This window comes from Rhipicephalus microplus, chromosome 10 (assembly GCF_043290135.1).
Source record: "Rhipicephalus microplus isolate Deutch F79 chromosome 10, USDA_Rmic, whole genome shotgun sequence".
NCBI classification, from domain to species: Eukaryota; Metazoa; Arthropoda; class Arachnida; order Ixodida; family Ixodidae; genus Rhipicephalus; species Rhipicephalus microplus.
The window spans coordinates 62,408,439-62,422,669 of NC_134709.1; the positions used below are offsets into that span (position 1 = coordinate 62,408,439).

Consider the following 14,231-nt stretch of genomic DNA (forward strand, 5'->3'; position numbering starts at 1 on the left):
TTCACGCTCTCTCGTTTGCTTTCATGCGTCCTTTATGCATGAGCGGGTCGCTCTAAATTTCAAACTACTGCCGGTCTTAGCGTGACATTTAAAATCCTTGAGTATTCTTCGCATTGGCCTTGTAGTGAAACACTACACAAAAAACACCCGCCTATCTCTATAGAGACACGTTAAACTTTCGTCCTATACTCATTCCTATGACAAAGAGATCAATCATGTTTCTTTTATTTCATTTTATATAAGTGGAAGGATTAGGAGGCTTCACTAATGACCCAAACTGACGGTCACGCGGACGTTCGCAGATACTGGCGGCTACAGGACACGTACCTGCCCACCCTTCAGCCGATGTTCTACTGTTCTGGCATCGTCGTGTACGGGTACGGCTTGCACGCCAACGGCGAGGTCGTGTGGAAATACCCGACGGCTGCTGGCTATATCCGTGCCTTGAAAGCCATGAAGAACGCAGGCCAGCTGTTGCACCGTGGAAACCCTGTGCACGTGTACGCTGCGGTGGGAGGAGCGCACGAAGACAGCGCCAACTTGTCCGCGGCCGCTGGCAACAACCCGGGCTACTTCGCAGCGAATATGGGGGCCACGGTTATGAACAGCTCGACGCCATGGAAGGTAAGCGTTCCAGCGAGTTTGTTGACCTTCGCTTCGCACCTTGAACCTTTGAACCGCAAAGGAGAGAGAGAGAATCCTGAATATTAACCTGAAGCTATAGCTTCTCTGAAAGACAGTGGAACACTGCTGCTAAGGCACTTTGCCCTTCCCATTTTTCACGTTGTCCCTTGAAAGGAGTTCTGCGACTATGGTTTGTTTTGTTATCAAGGTGAAATACTCAAACGCTTTTTGAAGAACGGAAGGTTACTGTTGGCGTCAACGTGTGGTATGAGAAAAATCATGTTATAAAGACGTCATCTATATGACGCTGTCATGCAGTCACGCGTCACGGTGATATGAACGAATTGCAGTATTTGTGCTGGCGTCATCCATGGCTCCACTGACGTACTTCCGTCACAGATATACAGGTATGTCATTGTGAAATTTACAAACAGGAAAGAACGAACTAAAAGAGAAACTTGCGTCACCGGGAGTTAGCTACCCAGTGCAATATCGGAAACCGCATGGCCACACAGGAGACGTTCTTCGGCTTACTAAAGGCGAGGTATTGATATGCACCATTTACCGTGGGCAATGCTCAGTGCGCAGTGGCTTGAGCATGTGGTTTTTATCACATTGCAAATGGCACGGGGGGCGTGCAATGTCGAGATATTTTATTTGAAGTGAATGTAGAATGTATGCTATTGTGATCGGATTGTTTGCAAGCAGAGCTGGACCTTGCAGAGAGTGAATAAAATATGCGATTAAACAGTACCCGGGGCGTATTCTGTATTCGTTGCTGTATTCTGTATTCGTTGTAACAAGTAGAGGCCATTTAAGAAATGTCCGCAAAACGTACAATTAGCAACTGAAGTCTTTATTAGAGGGAAATATTTTGGATGATCCGGCATGCACCATTTAATCCTCGTGATCGTAGTATTGCATCTGGTAATTGCACTCGATTGTGGCAATTTTTTTGAAGTTTGCTTCATAGTTCTACAATACGAATATCACGATTCATGAATGTCAGGAGAATGTATATAATTAGCGACGGCACGTTCTTTGGAATCTGAATTTCAAACTGAATTTTTTAACTGAATTTCACTATCCAATGGTACAGAAAACCGCCACAAAGTTATACAACATACCGTCAAAACTGAACATGGACTTCAGCATCACGGCCGCAACGTTGAGAGTACCATAATTTTGAGCGCGCCCACAGAAAGATCACGAGAAACTCTACGCAAGGTGGCAGTCACGTTTCGCTTTCACATGCCTAAAAATCACTTAGCATCCTATTTTTTTCTAAAGTACAAGGCCTCTTCGTGGAATGAGATTGCGCGTAATTGCTCAATCACCGCTACAAAGATGCGCATATGTGCCTCTGCCAAGCTGTTCGCCTTGCACGAGCAAAATCAAAACACCAATGTCGCTGCACTAAAATGTAGCCTCATGAAGTATCGTAGACACCGTGTATATTGCTGATATATTGTCGCGGGTTATAACTTACAGGGGGTTTATTTAAAAACACGGACAGTAGGACTTGTAGAGACGCTCTCAGAGAAGGCCGCTAAGATTATCGTCCTTTTCACTCTGGTGCGCTGCGCCTCTCGAGCAAATCCGCGTTCTTCGTTGTCGTCGCTATCTCGCCGCTAAATGCAGCTATGCACGCGGCATTACCCTCCCGCCAGAGTGAGCGTCGTCCCGACGCTCAACAGGTAGAGATGCGGCCATCTAGTGTTTACATCACTGAGAGTGGTAAAGTTTCATGCGGACCACGTGCACTGTCTCAGGCAGATGCTGGCGACGTTTCGAACAGGAGGAGGCGTCGGGCACGAGTTCGTACGTCACGTCGCTAAGACGGCGCAGAACCTTGTAGGGTCCGAAATATCGGCGTAGAAGTTTCTCTGAGAGGCCTCGTCGTCGTACAGGAAACCAAACCAAGACTCTATCTCCTGGTTGATAAAAGACTAATCTTGGCGAAGGTTGTACCGTTGGGCGTAAAGTTACTGCTGGTTCATTATTCTGACGCGGGCAAGCTGCCTTGCTTCTTCGGCGCGCTCAGGGAAGTCTGCGGCGTCTGTCTTTGAATGACTGCAATCGTAAGGCAGCATGGCGTCAAGCATTGTCGTAACTTCTCTGCCATGAATTAGTGCGAACAGCGTCATTTTTGTTGTTTCCTGGCGCGCCGTATTATACGCGAATGTGATGTACGGCAATATTTGGTCCCAATTCTTGTGTTCTACGTCGACGTACATGCAAAGCATGTCAGCGATTGTTCTGTTAAGTCGTTCTGTAAGCCTATTCGTTTGTGGGTGGTAAGCTGTCGTCTTCCTATGCGCTGTGCCACTGAGCGTAAGCACAGTGCGCAAAAGCTCGCCTGTAAACGAGGTACCTTTGTCTGTTATGACGACAGCTGGAGCACCATGTCTCAGAACAATGTTCTCAATGATGAACTGGGCCGCTTCAGCTGCAGTGCCACTCGCGATTGCCTTGGTCTCCGCGTATCGGGTGAGGTAGTCCGTCGCCACTATAACCCATTTGTTGCCACCGTCCGATGTTGAGAATGGGCCCAGCAGATCCATTCCGATTTGAGAAAACGGGGTTTCTGGCACGGGCACAGGATGTAATAGTCCAGCGGGTTTGACAGGTGGTACCTTGCGCCGCTGACAGTCAATGCATGTTCGCACGTAATGTTTAACCTCTGCTGCGATTCTTGGCCAGTAATATTTTTCTTTGATGCGTGTCAGTGTTTTTGTGAAACCGAGGTGGCCCGCAGTGGCTTCGTCATGGCAGGCTTGTAAAATTTCGCTGCGGAGAGCTCCAGGAACTACCAGCAGATAGCTTCTACCGGTTGATGAAAAGTTCTTTATGTACAGAATTCCGTCCCGTAAACAGAATGACGATAAGTTCTTCGAAAACACTCTTGGTGCATTGGCGGCTCGTCCGTTCAAGAATTCTATAGGCGAGTTGAGCTCCCGATCATCTTGTTGTTGCCGAGAAATGATAGCTGCATCAACAACTCCTAAAAAAACCTGGGAAATCATCATCCTCTATAGCCGGTGATTCAATCGGTGACCTTGACAAACAGTCGGCGTCTAAGTGTTGCCTTCCGGACTTGTAAACTATGGTCATGTCCTACTCTTGGAGCCATAAGCTCCATCGTGCTAAACGTCCAGATGGGTCTTTCATGTTGGTCAACCAACAAAGAGAGTGATGGTCGCTTACGACTTGGAAAGCGCGGCCATATAAGTACGGGCGGAACTTCGCAACTGCCCAAATAACCGCCAGACACTCCTTCTTCGTTGTTGAATAGTTGGACTCGGTGCGTGTCAACGTTCTGCTAGCGTAGGCAACCGCTCTCTCCACACCATCTTGGCATTGGACAAGAACAGCACCTAGGCCCACATTGCTGGCGTCTGTATGGATGGCTGTTGGTGCATTCTCGTCGAAGTGAGCGAGGACAGGTGGAGTTTGTAGACGCTGTCGCAGCTCGTTGAATGAAGCTTCTTGCTCTTCACCCCATACAAATGCGATGTCTTCCCTTGTAAGGCGTGTGAGTAGAGAGGCGATGTGTGCAAAGCCTGCTATAAATCGCCGGTAGTAGGCGCAGAGACCCAGAAAACGCCTGACTGCTTTCTTATCAACAGGCCTTGCGAACTTTGCGACGGCTGCTGTTTTATCTGGGTTAGGCTTCACACCTTCGCGACTGATCACGTGTCCCAGGAACTGGAGTTTTTCGAAGCAGAAGTGGCATTTTTCCGGTTTGAGTGTGAGTTCAGCGGACCGTATGGCTTGAAGGACTGACAGTAGCCGCTTTAGATGCTCTTCAAACGTGGCCGAAAAAACGATCACGTCGTCGAGGTACACAAGGCATGTTTTCCATTTCAGGCCGGACAGAATGGTATCCATTAGTCTCTGAAACGTGGCTGGGGCTGAGCATAGACCGAAAGGGAGGACTTTGAATTCATAAAGCCCGTCTGGCGTCACGAAGGCGGTCTTTTCTCGGTCGCGCTCATCTACTTCTATTTGCCAGTATCCACTTTTAAGGTCCATTGACGAGAAGTAGCGCGCATGCCGTAGCCTGTCCAAAGAGTCATCGATCCGTGGTAATGGATAAACGTCTTTTTTGTAACATGGTTCAGCTTACGATAATCGATGCAGAAACGCAAGCTGCCGTCTTTCTTTTTCACGAGTACCACTGGCGATGCCCGAGGACTCTTTGATGGTTGGATAACGTCATCCTCTAGCATCTTCTTGAATTGCTGCTGGATTAACTCACGTTCTTTCCGAGCGACGCGATATGGGTTCTGTCGGATCGGTCTTGCTGTGTCTTCCGTAACTATGCGATGCTTAGTCAGAGGCGTTCGTCCCACTCGTGATGTCGATGAGAAGCAGTCCTTGAACTGGTCGAGTAGCTCCATAAGACGGCATCTTTCAGTCGGTGTGAGACTCGGACCGATATCAACTGGTGGTGTATGTGGAGGTGATTGAGCTGTGGCTTCCCCTTGCATTAGAAGACAGTCGTGAGAGTAGTCGAGCTGTTCGAGGTACGCCACAGCCGTGCCTTTACCGATGTGCCGGCGCTCATTCGTGAAGTTAGTCAGAAGCACGTCTGCGCGCCCATCCACTAAGCTGACGATACCGCGAGCGATGGCGATGCCTTGGTGGAAAAGAAGGTCAGTGATGCGTTCGGCTATGGCGTCTTCATTACAGTGCACGGCGCAACACACGGAAACAAGACTACAAGACAGTGGTGGCACGCAGACGTCGTCGTAGACCACACGTAACACCCTGGGTTCTTGGTCTGGATCAGTGGTCACAGACTTGTCAGCGGCGAATGTGATCACACCACCGCGTATGTTGACCACAGCACCGTACTCTCTTAAGAAGTCCATTCCCAGAATCATAGGTTTGCAGCACTCCGGTTGCATCAGAAATGTGGCTACAAAAGCAACATTCTCAATAGTCAGTCTTGCTGTACATTTTCCCGTGGGAGTCATTATCCGGCCTCCAGCACTTCGGATATAAGGGCCCGTCCATTCCATCCTGACTTTCTTGAGTTCGTCTGCCAATCGTTCACTCATTATGGAGAAGTCTGCACCCGTATCTACTAAGGCCGTCACTTCAACGCCGTCAATCGTCACAGCGAGGTCGGCAGTCACAGTTTTCTCGGCGAAGTCTTCATCGTCGTCTCTCACGTGTTTCGGCAGCAGTGGGGGTTTTTCGGCAATTCGACGGCTTGCAACCTTCCCCCCAGAGGTTGCTGCTTTCAGTTTCCCCGCCGTGGGCTGAGAGACCGACCTCTGACGGCGTCAGCAAAACTACGGCGGCTTGGTGAAGCAAAGCGAGCCGGTGATGGTGACCGCGTCCGGAAGGTAGAAGAGCCTTCCCGCCTGCCAGCCTGGTCGTCGTCGATGGGGGCACGGCTTTCGTCGAACTGTCGGCGCGTCGCTGTAGGTATTCAGCTCGGCGATGTGGGCAAAAACGGCAAATGTGCCCTGGCTCTCCACAGTTATAGCAGAGTGGTCGACGATCCGCAGTGCGCCATATGTCGGTCTTCCGCATATAGGGTCACCTGACAGAATCCTGCTGAGCCCAGGCTGCCACAAGATACGGTTCGAGGTACTGCGGCGCTGGCATGGGCGTGGGTCGACGAACAGCGTCTGCATAGGTACACGAGTATGGACGGTGCGGTAGAGCGGAATATTGCTGAGGAGAGGCAAACGCTTGTCGAAGTTCTCGGACGAACGATTTCAGCGACGGAGGCTACCGTGGACTCCTGCTGCGGTGGCGCCTGTGACTGCAATGTGTATTATTCGTTCTCCTTCGCGATCTCCTCACGCACGATCTGTCTAATCAGGTGGCGTAGAGAAAACTCGTCGTTTTCGGTAAGTGCGGTGGCGCCTGCAGCTGCGCCGGTGGCCGGGCGATCAGACTGTCGGTACCGTTGCTGTAGCGCACGCTCTATTGCGGTGGCCTCCCTGGTGAACTCGTCCACTGTTGTCGGCGGATTGCGCACAAGACCAACAAATAGCTGCTCTTTGACGCCCCTCATGAGATGGCTTAGCTTTCGAGCCTCGGGCATGATGGGGTCCGCGCGGTGGCACAAGCGCACCATATCCTCAGCAAAAATGGCGACGCTTTCATGCAGCTGTTGGGTGCGTCCTTCAAGAAGGCGTTGTGCGTTTTCGCGTCGGTCCGCGTTACCGAAGGTGTCAAGAAACCGACGACAAAACTCCTCTCATGTCGTCAAGGTTGCCTCCCGGTTTATAAACCACGTTTTCAAGGGCGAAGTATACGTGGAAGAGCTTTCCATCAAGACTCCAGTAGTTCGATTTAGCTACCCGTTCGAACTGCTCAAGCCAGTCTTGCGCATCTTCGTTTGGCCGGCCATGAAATGGTTCAGGAATGCGCATATTCTGGACCGTCACCTGTGCAGGACTCCTTGCCATATCTTGAGTAGGGGTGGTTGTCGGAAGTGTTGCTCCCTTTAAAAGGCCAAATTCTAGTTCAAGACCTTGAAGGCGACGGCTTCAGCGGAGCACAGGCGTCTCCACGCGTGACTGTCTCGTAGGGCTGGACTCGGGGCTTCTCACAGGGTTGCTGATCATGAGGTGGTAGTACCCAGCACCTCCAACAGTGTCGCGGGTTATAAATTACATGGGATTTATTTAAAAACACGGACAGTGGGACTTGTAGAGACGCTCTCAGAGAAGGCTGCTAAGATTATCGTCTTCTTCACTGTGCTGCGCTGCGCCTCTCAAGCAAATACGCGTTCTTCGTTGTCGTCGCTATCTCGCCGCTAAATGCAGCTATGCACGCGGCAATATTATGCAGGTGTGTTTAGCATAATTGGCTGAACTTTAACACAACAGCGCTTTGCAGATGTTCTTGCCTTTCTGTGTTCTTAACAAAAAGTTTATTCGGGATTTTTCAACGCAGGGAGTAAATGTGGACTGGGACTATCCGGGAGACTCGTGCAACCGTGCCAGGAACACTCAGAACCTTTTCTATAACCTGGTGCGGGCTTTAAAGAACGAGAGGATTCTCGTCATGATTACTGTGCCACCAGTGAAATCACGGCTGAGTAACTACAGCTTGGACCGGGTCGCCGATATGGTCGAATACATTATCATCAAGACCCACACGCACGCGGAGCCCCGATCGCTGTTCCACATGGTCAGGTGCAGCGGCTACCAAAGCGTCGCGGCTGACGTCTTCAACGAGGCACTCAACATGCTCTCCACGTTTGACCGCAAGTCTCGCCTAGGATACAGTCTTTCGGTGCGTTAACTGCGACCGGAGCTGCGCATGTTTATCTGCCATACAAGCTAATTAAGCTGCAGCCTCAGTCAGAACACGCATCATGTCAGTAATCATCACCATGCCCAACATATCCGACTATGAGTGGCTATGCGCCCTTGTCTGCCAGGAGTCTGAAACTTTGTCAGACAGTAGGCCACACTGGCACAATTAAGTCCCTGAAGGGCCTGGACAAGGAAGGTGGCTGACGGTTTGTGTAAATCGTCAGCTAACGTCACCATTTAAAAAAAAGGAATGAAAAATCCCCCCTGATACCCTGCACCATTGGAATCGATGTTATGCGAAGCATGTGGACCTGTGGTGTAATGTTCTTGTTAGGCGAAACGTTATGAAATGGCGCTTATTATATCGCTAATAGGCGCAGTAACAGCATGTTCTCCCGTAACAATATGTACGACTGTTTTATGCACAAATCTACGGCAAATAGACGCATGTGCTTTGTATAAGCCGTCGTTTATAGTTCAGTAAACATGCCAACATCAACATGGGTATTACCAACACCATGAGTGGTCAGCTGATATGCAGCACTTGGACTTTCCAGAATGTAAGCCACCGCTTGTGCTTCATTGGGTGGCGGTTAAGTACGCAATTGGCGTAAACCAGACGTCACACCTGCATAGTCGGAGTACATATGTGATGTTGATACGATAAGGTGGCCAGAACTGTAACCACAACTGACGTTGCAACAACATTATGCCTCCATATATAGGGTCTTCTTCCCAGTCAGTTTTGAAACCATGCGTGGGTCTGTAGTGAACTACTTTGTTTCCACGCAGAATGCGTGGGTCCAATTTCTGCTGCTACCCTGATTGTTATTATTTCCATTTATCGGCTCAGTGCCGCCGCTCTCAGTTTTTATTAACGCTCTCGCACGTCGATCCGAAATCCGTTCAAGCCGTTCCTGTATATGCGCATTCGCGCATACCATGGCTTAAGGTATGGTATACGAGTGTGTACTACACGCGATTCGAGGAATTCAGTTAGACGATTTACATGACGGCATTGTCACATTATTTGTGTCATGGCCAGGCATTCCCGTCCAAGTCAAGAAGGTGGGGGCTCCGGTTGCTAGAGGCGAGGATAAGGGCGCGCGCCCACAGCTATTGCTGACAGCTGCCCACGCCGAAGCGTGACGTGGTGGGGGCTTCGGTAGCTAGGGACGCACGCGCACGCAGTTGTTGCTATGGTAGAGGGCAGTGGACGGATTCCGACGTACACCTGACATATCCCTATTAAGAAATGCATTCCCATTGAAATATGAGAAAAGAAGCAGCCATGCGTGGTCCGGCGGGCCGCAATTGATAGGTTTCGCGGGGCCGCATGTTTCACAGCCCTATTCCATACAATGGCTACATGTGGGTCAATTGGTCGGTCACCTAAATAATACACGATAGACTTCTGTACGGACGTGCTCGTTCGGTCTAACGAATCTGAGACGTTTGCAGATATCCGTTTGAAGCCCGGTTGGTTCTAAAACTTTCGCAAGTGACTCTGCCACCTCGCAGACGCGTATGCCACCGTGGTAGACAATTGGCCAGCGCTGGCCATCACGTGAAATCAATATTTGTATCTCTTCGAACACCGGGACTTCGATGCTTCACCAAACACAATGAAAATCAACTTTCAGGTACGAGCACAGCGGTGTCGACACAAGGGCTACAAATATCGTGATGTGTTAGCGTCGCTGCTTGCCAAATTGATAAGATTTGTCATTACCTTTATATCACCATACACACCTTCATATCATCACATGACGTATTCATTTATATACGTCAAACTTCTCATAGCCTACGTGACGGCAACAAGCAAAAAGGAGTGTTCCAAACACACTGCAATAGCAACTGACGTTTCCACGTTTTAGGTGCAAATATATGCCTTACAAAGCGTACAGGGGGACGACCACCACCATAGCAAAGTTGTAGAGAATCGAACGCGTTATTTGAAAGTCGAGGTTCGAATACTGTTGGTGGCAAGTTACGCTATAGTCCACTTCTCTTTCTTCAGAATCACATTACAATTACTTCTAATAACATCCCATATTTCTCTCGACGCCATTGTCTGTTATTTCTCATTATTCGTAAGGTGTTCGAAACGTAGCTGACCAATTTGTTTAAGGCGGGAGGGCGTAGGGAGTGAAAAATACGTTAGAACGAAATCTTTCTATTATCCGACAATGTTCAGGGTGGCATCTTTCGCTACATTCCCTCCCATTCTGTACCTTGCCTGTAAGCAGCATCTTTTTGTTGATGGTATGCAATGGACACACAGAGCAATGAGCTCGCGCAGAAGACAATGGACCAGCAGTGTCATAGGGCCTTGTCCGCAGGTGGCACCTGAGACGTTCTTAGCCCCGGTCGCTCAACTGGGAGCTCCCGTTCTGGGTACGTCGCAGTGGGACAGGCATACGCGTCAGCCCGGCCGGACGAGCTATGCATCGGTGTGCCAAGAGAAACCAGTGATTAGAACGCCCAAGCACCCACTATGCCTCATGGTCGCCCAGCAAAAAGACAGCCACACTCTTCAAGTAAGTGGCCCTCTAGAGCGCTGTAATTACGCGTGCGCACATACATACATACATACATACATACATACATACATACATACATACATACATACATACATACATACATACATACATACATACATACATACATACATACATACATACGTACATACATACATACGTACATACATACTTACATACATGCATACGTACGTACATACATACATGCATACGTACGTACGTACGTACATACATACATACATTACATACATACATACATACATACATACATACATACATACATACATTCATACACACATACATTCATACACACATACATACATACATACATACATACGTACACACATACATACATACATACATACGTACATACATACATACATACATACATACATACATACATACATTCATACACACATACATACATACGTACGTACGTACGTACGTACGTACATACATACAAACGTACGTACGTACATGCATGCATACATACATACATACATGCATGCATACATACATACATACATACATACATACATTCATACATACATACATACATACATACATACATACATACATACATACATACATACATACATACATACATACATACATACATACATACATACATACATACATACATACATACATACATACATACATACACACGCGAACACACGGTCCTATCCACTATTCAAAAACGCAGTTTAGTTTCGGAATCGATTATCGTTAAGAAATGCCTCGACAACGTGAAGAAGTATTCTCCGCGTGTGAAGGTATGCACGATTGATTATATGAGTTCTTTTAATGACTGGCCTCTAAAAATTGTTTACTAGTGTGGCTTTTATTATGCGCTCTCTGCTCACTGTGTCCTTTAGCCCTGTGCCGAACTGTTAATATGCGTCGCACGTAATATGGTGGCCCACATTTAATGACATGACCAATGTGGCTCACCTTTCTACAATGATACACCTCGAGGAACGTGCAGTTAACTTGGTGCACAAAGCCACGTGGTCACACATATTCTCTGATGAAAAAACTTGTCCGTGGGCTATACGCACTTGCATTCTCTTCAAACCAATTCTCATCGTGAATGCACATGCGCGAAACGTAGTCAGTCTGCGCGACCGAAAATCTCAGCGTTCGTTTTATCACTTTGCGTAACCAGCATACGCGCATTTAAAAAGTGGGCTTGATAATGACGAACCCACGCTATGCACCATTCATTATCACTAGAATTTTTATCAAGGCTAGCGTGGTGAGTTTGCATAAATGAGATGACCGATTCCTATGATGATAGTCCTTTGTTCATTATAAAACACTAACATTACAAACGTGCCAAGAATTCATAGCTTTAGATACCATCGTTATAGGTATATATTTAAGGAAAGGTATATATCTAATGCTATGGCTATGTTTCACGTAACAATATGAAGATTTCCGAACACGCATCGCCTAAGTTTGAAAGGTGTGTGTGTGTGTGTGTGTGTGTGTGTGTGTGTGTGTGTGTGTGTGTGTGTGTGTGTGTGTGTGTGTGTGTGTGTGTGTGTGTGTGTGTGTGCGCGTGTGTGTGTGTGTGTGTGTGTGTGTGTGTGTGTGTGTGTGTGTGTGTGTGTGTGTGTGTGTGTGTGTGTGTGTGTGTGTGTGTGTGTGTGTGTGTGTGTGTTATGGACGTACGGTAATGAGTCGGTAACCTCGGTGGGGCGATGCACCGCGTAGACTTTTCGAAGCGTGCTGTCGCAGACATTTATCCATAAGGACATATATGCACACACCTCTTAGATGAAATGCTCTAACGACGTTTGTCCAGGTGGCAACGTTCGCAGACGAGCGGGCGCTCAAGGAGCGCATGAACTTGACGTACTCGGACAACATGGCCATGGCTCCTGTGGCAGTCTTCGACATTGACCTTGACGACTTTTACGGAAAGTGTGGGAGGGGAATGTCCCCGCTCATACGAGCCATCGCCACCGGTCCCGTTTGACTGCGTCAGTGTGACGTCACTGAAGGAGGGCCGGCAGTCTAACGCGGACCTCGGAGGGGGATAGGCGAAGTGTTGGACAATATTACCGCTCATATTGCGTGTCCGGCAAAGTTCTCGTTTCCGGATGGAGAACGTGATTTGCCTTTACTGGGGCGCGCTAAAAATGTGCGTGTTTTCGTTTCTATTAGCGAAGGGTAAATAATGCTGCCACTAAATATAAAACACATGTAGAAGGCACTGTTTTCATTTTGACAGGAGTGCTAATACCGGCGTCCTCAGTCGCTATATGAATTATTCAGATAGTCACCGGAAAACGACTTAAACAAAAGGATCAACTAATCTATATCGGTAATATGTTTTCACACCACACAAATATATTTGTCACAAAGAGTAGAAAAAAACCTGCCATTTTGTAGCAACCTTGAGGTTGTACATTTGTCAGGGTTACATGACCAGGGACGAGCGCGAGAATCTAATTGTGAGCAGTTCAAGCCACTTAATTTATGTACTGAAATTGTGAAGAACAACAAACCTTAATTCAGGGAAGGGGGAAAAGAATTGAACAGCTAAGTGAGTTTTTCTCTACGTCCTTGTCCTCACTGGTTCAAATACTGACTTCAAGAAATGTTATATTATGCAGTGCATCAAATTCAGGCTTACGTACCACCGCCTGGTGCGTAGATAGTGCATTATAAAAAAATGTAGGCCAAACGTGTGAAGTCCGCAGCGTGACTTCTGCGTGATTTCAGGTGAAAGCTCCGATGCGTAAAATTTATTTTTAAAACTATGCGATGCAAGTTTGCAAACTCACTAGCCCAATGAAATATGGTCTCACTGCCTTGGCACACACACTGGGACTGCTCATAAAATCTGATATTCACTTCTGCGAAACTGGATGCTAAAACTTATAAAAGCTTCCTTTTGGCACTTGATAATAATTTGTGGTACAATCACTTGTGGTGTTTTTAAGAACGAGAATATGGAGTTTCACTTCTGATTCTTGGATGAAGCCTGCAGGAACCTTGACTACGAAACTCCCCTCGTGTCATACCACGAACAAGCCTCTCATCATAGGTTAGAATGTCCAATTTTGTCTCCTCACAAAAACGTCAAGTGAGTACAAGCAATCACATACACAGAGTAGCAGACCCATACATACATACCACCAAGGACACTAAGCAGGATCAGTCCCAAGTTCTCTGCTGTAAGCCCACACTGTGACACGATTATAACCACTTCGACCACATGCTCTAGTTGTTCTCTGCCAACATGAGCACAAACGTTTCTGAACAGTCCTCCTGGGACTCGGGCATTCAAAGCACAGAGCTCATCGCACAGCTCAAGGCTGTCAAGAGGGCCCGGGCCGTCGCCGAAGGACTAGGTGGAGCCGCCGGAATTGGGGAAGGGGAGAGGGGCTTTCAGCACCGCTTTTTTCCTCTCGGGGCCTCAATAAAGTTCATACTCACTCACTCAGTCCCTCACTCTCACCGACTTCATGTTCTTTACAGGTGAGCAAGTAAGTATACCGCAAATACAACGTTATTATTACTGTAACTTCATTTTTTACCTACAAATAAAAACCTTCACGAACCATTTCGAAGCATTTTTTTGCGTTCCCATAAATAAACTGAACCATAACTGTTCGCGTTGGGCCGAGCCTTCTTTTTATTAGCGTGGCCCCATGAAGTTGGACATGAAATGCGAACAAATGAAAAGCTCTTTTGTCGTACCTGTCTATCCATTTTATCGAGCCACCAACAGCTTCGCGCTCTCCTTGCCACAATTTCTATACTC

At 47.8% G+C, this 14,231-nt stretch overlaps 1 protein-coding gene across 1 annotated transcript; it reads left to right on the forward strand.

Moving 5' to 3' along the window:
- Nucleotides 1-267: 267 nt before the first annotated feature.
- Nucleotides 268-12,437, forward strand: LOC142774274 (chitinase-3-like protein 1). Its single transcript, XM_075874667.1, has 4 exons — nucleotides 268-624; nucleotides 7,549-7,890; nucleotides 10,256-10,453; nucleotides 12,264-12,437. Exons 1-4 carry the CDS (start codon nucleotides 268-270, stop codon nucleotides 12,435-12,437), a joined length of 1,071 nt encoding a protein of 356 aa, XP_075730782.1.
- Nucleotides 12,438-14,231: the final 1,794 nt, after the last annotated feature.

Bases quoted from the DNA above. Each gene is read 5' to 3' on its own strand.
- LOC142774274 (XM_075874667.1), top strand. From the start codon at position 268: ATGACCCAAACTGACGGTCACGCGGACGTTCGCAGATACTGGCGGCTA. The intron at 7,891-10,255 runs GTGCGTTAACTG...CCTTGTCCGCAG, and splicing joins GCCTAGGATACAGTCTTTCG to GTGGCACCTGAGACGTTCTT. The intron at 10,454-12,263 runs GTAAGTGGCCCT...ACGTTTGTCCAG, and splicing joins AAGACAGCCACACTCTTCAA to GTGGCAACGTTCGCAGACGA.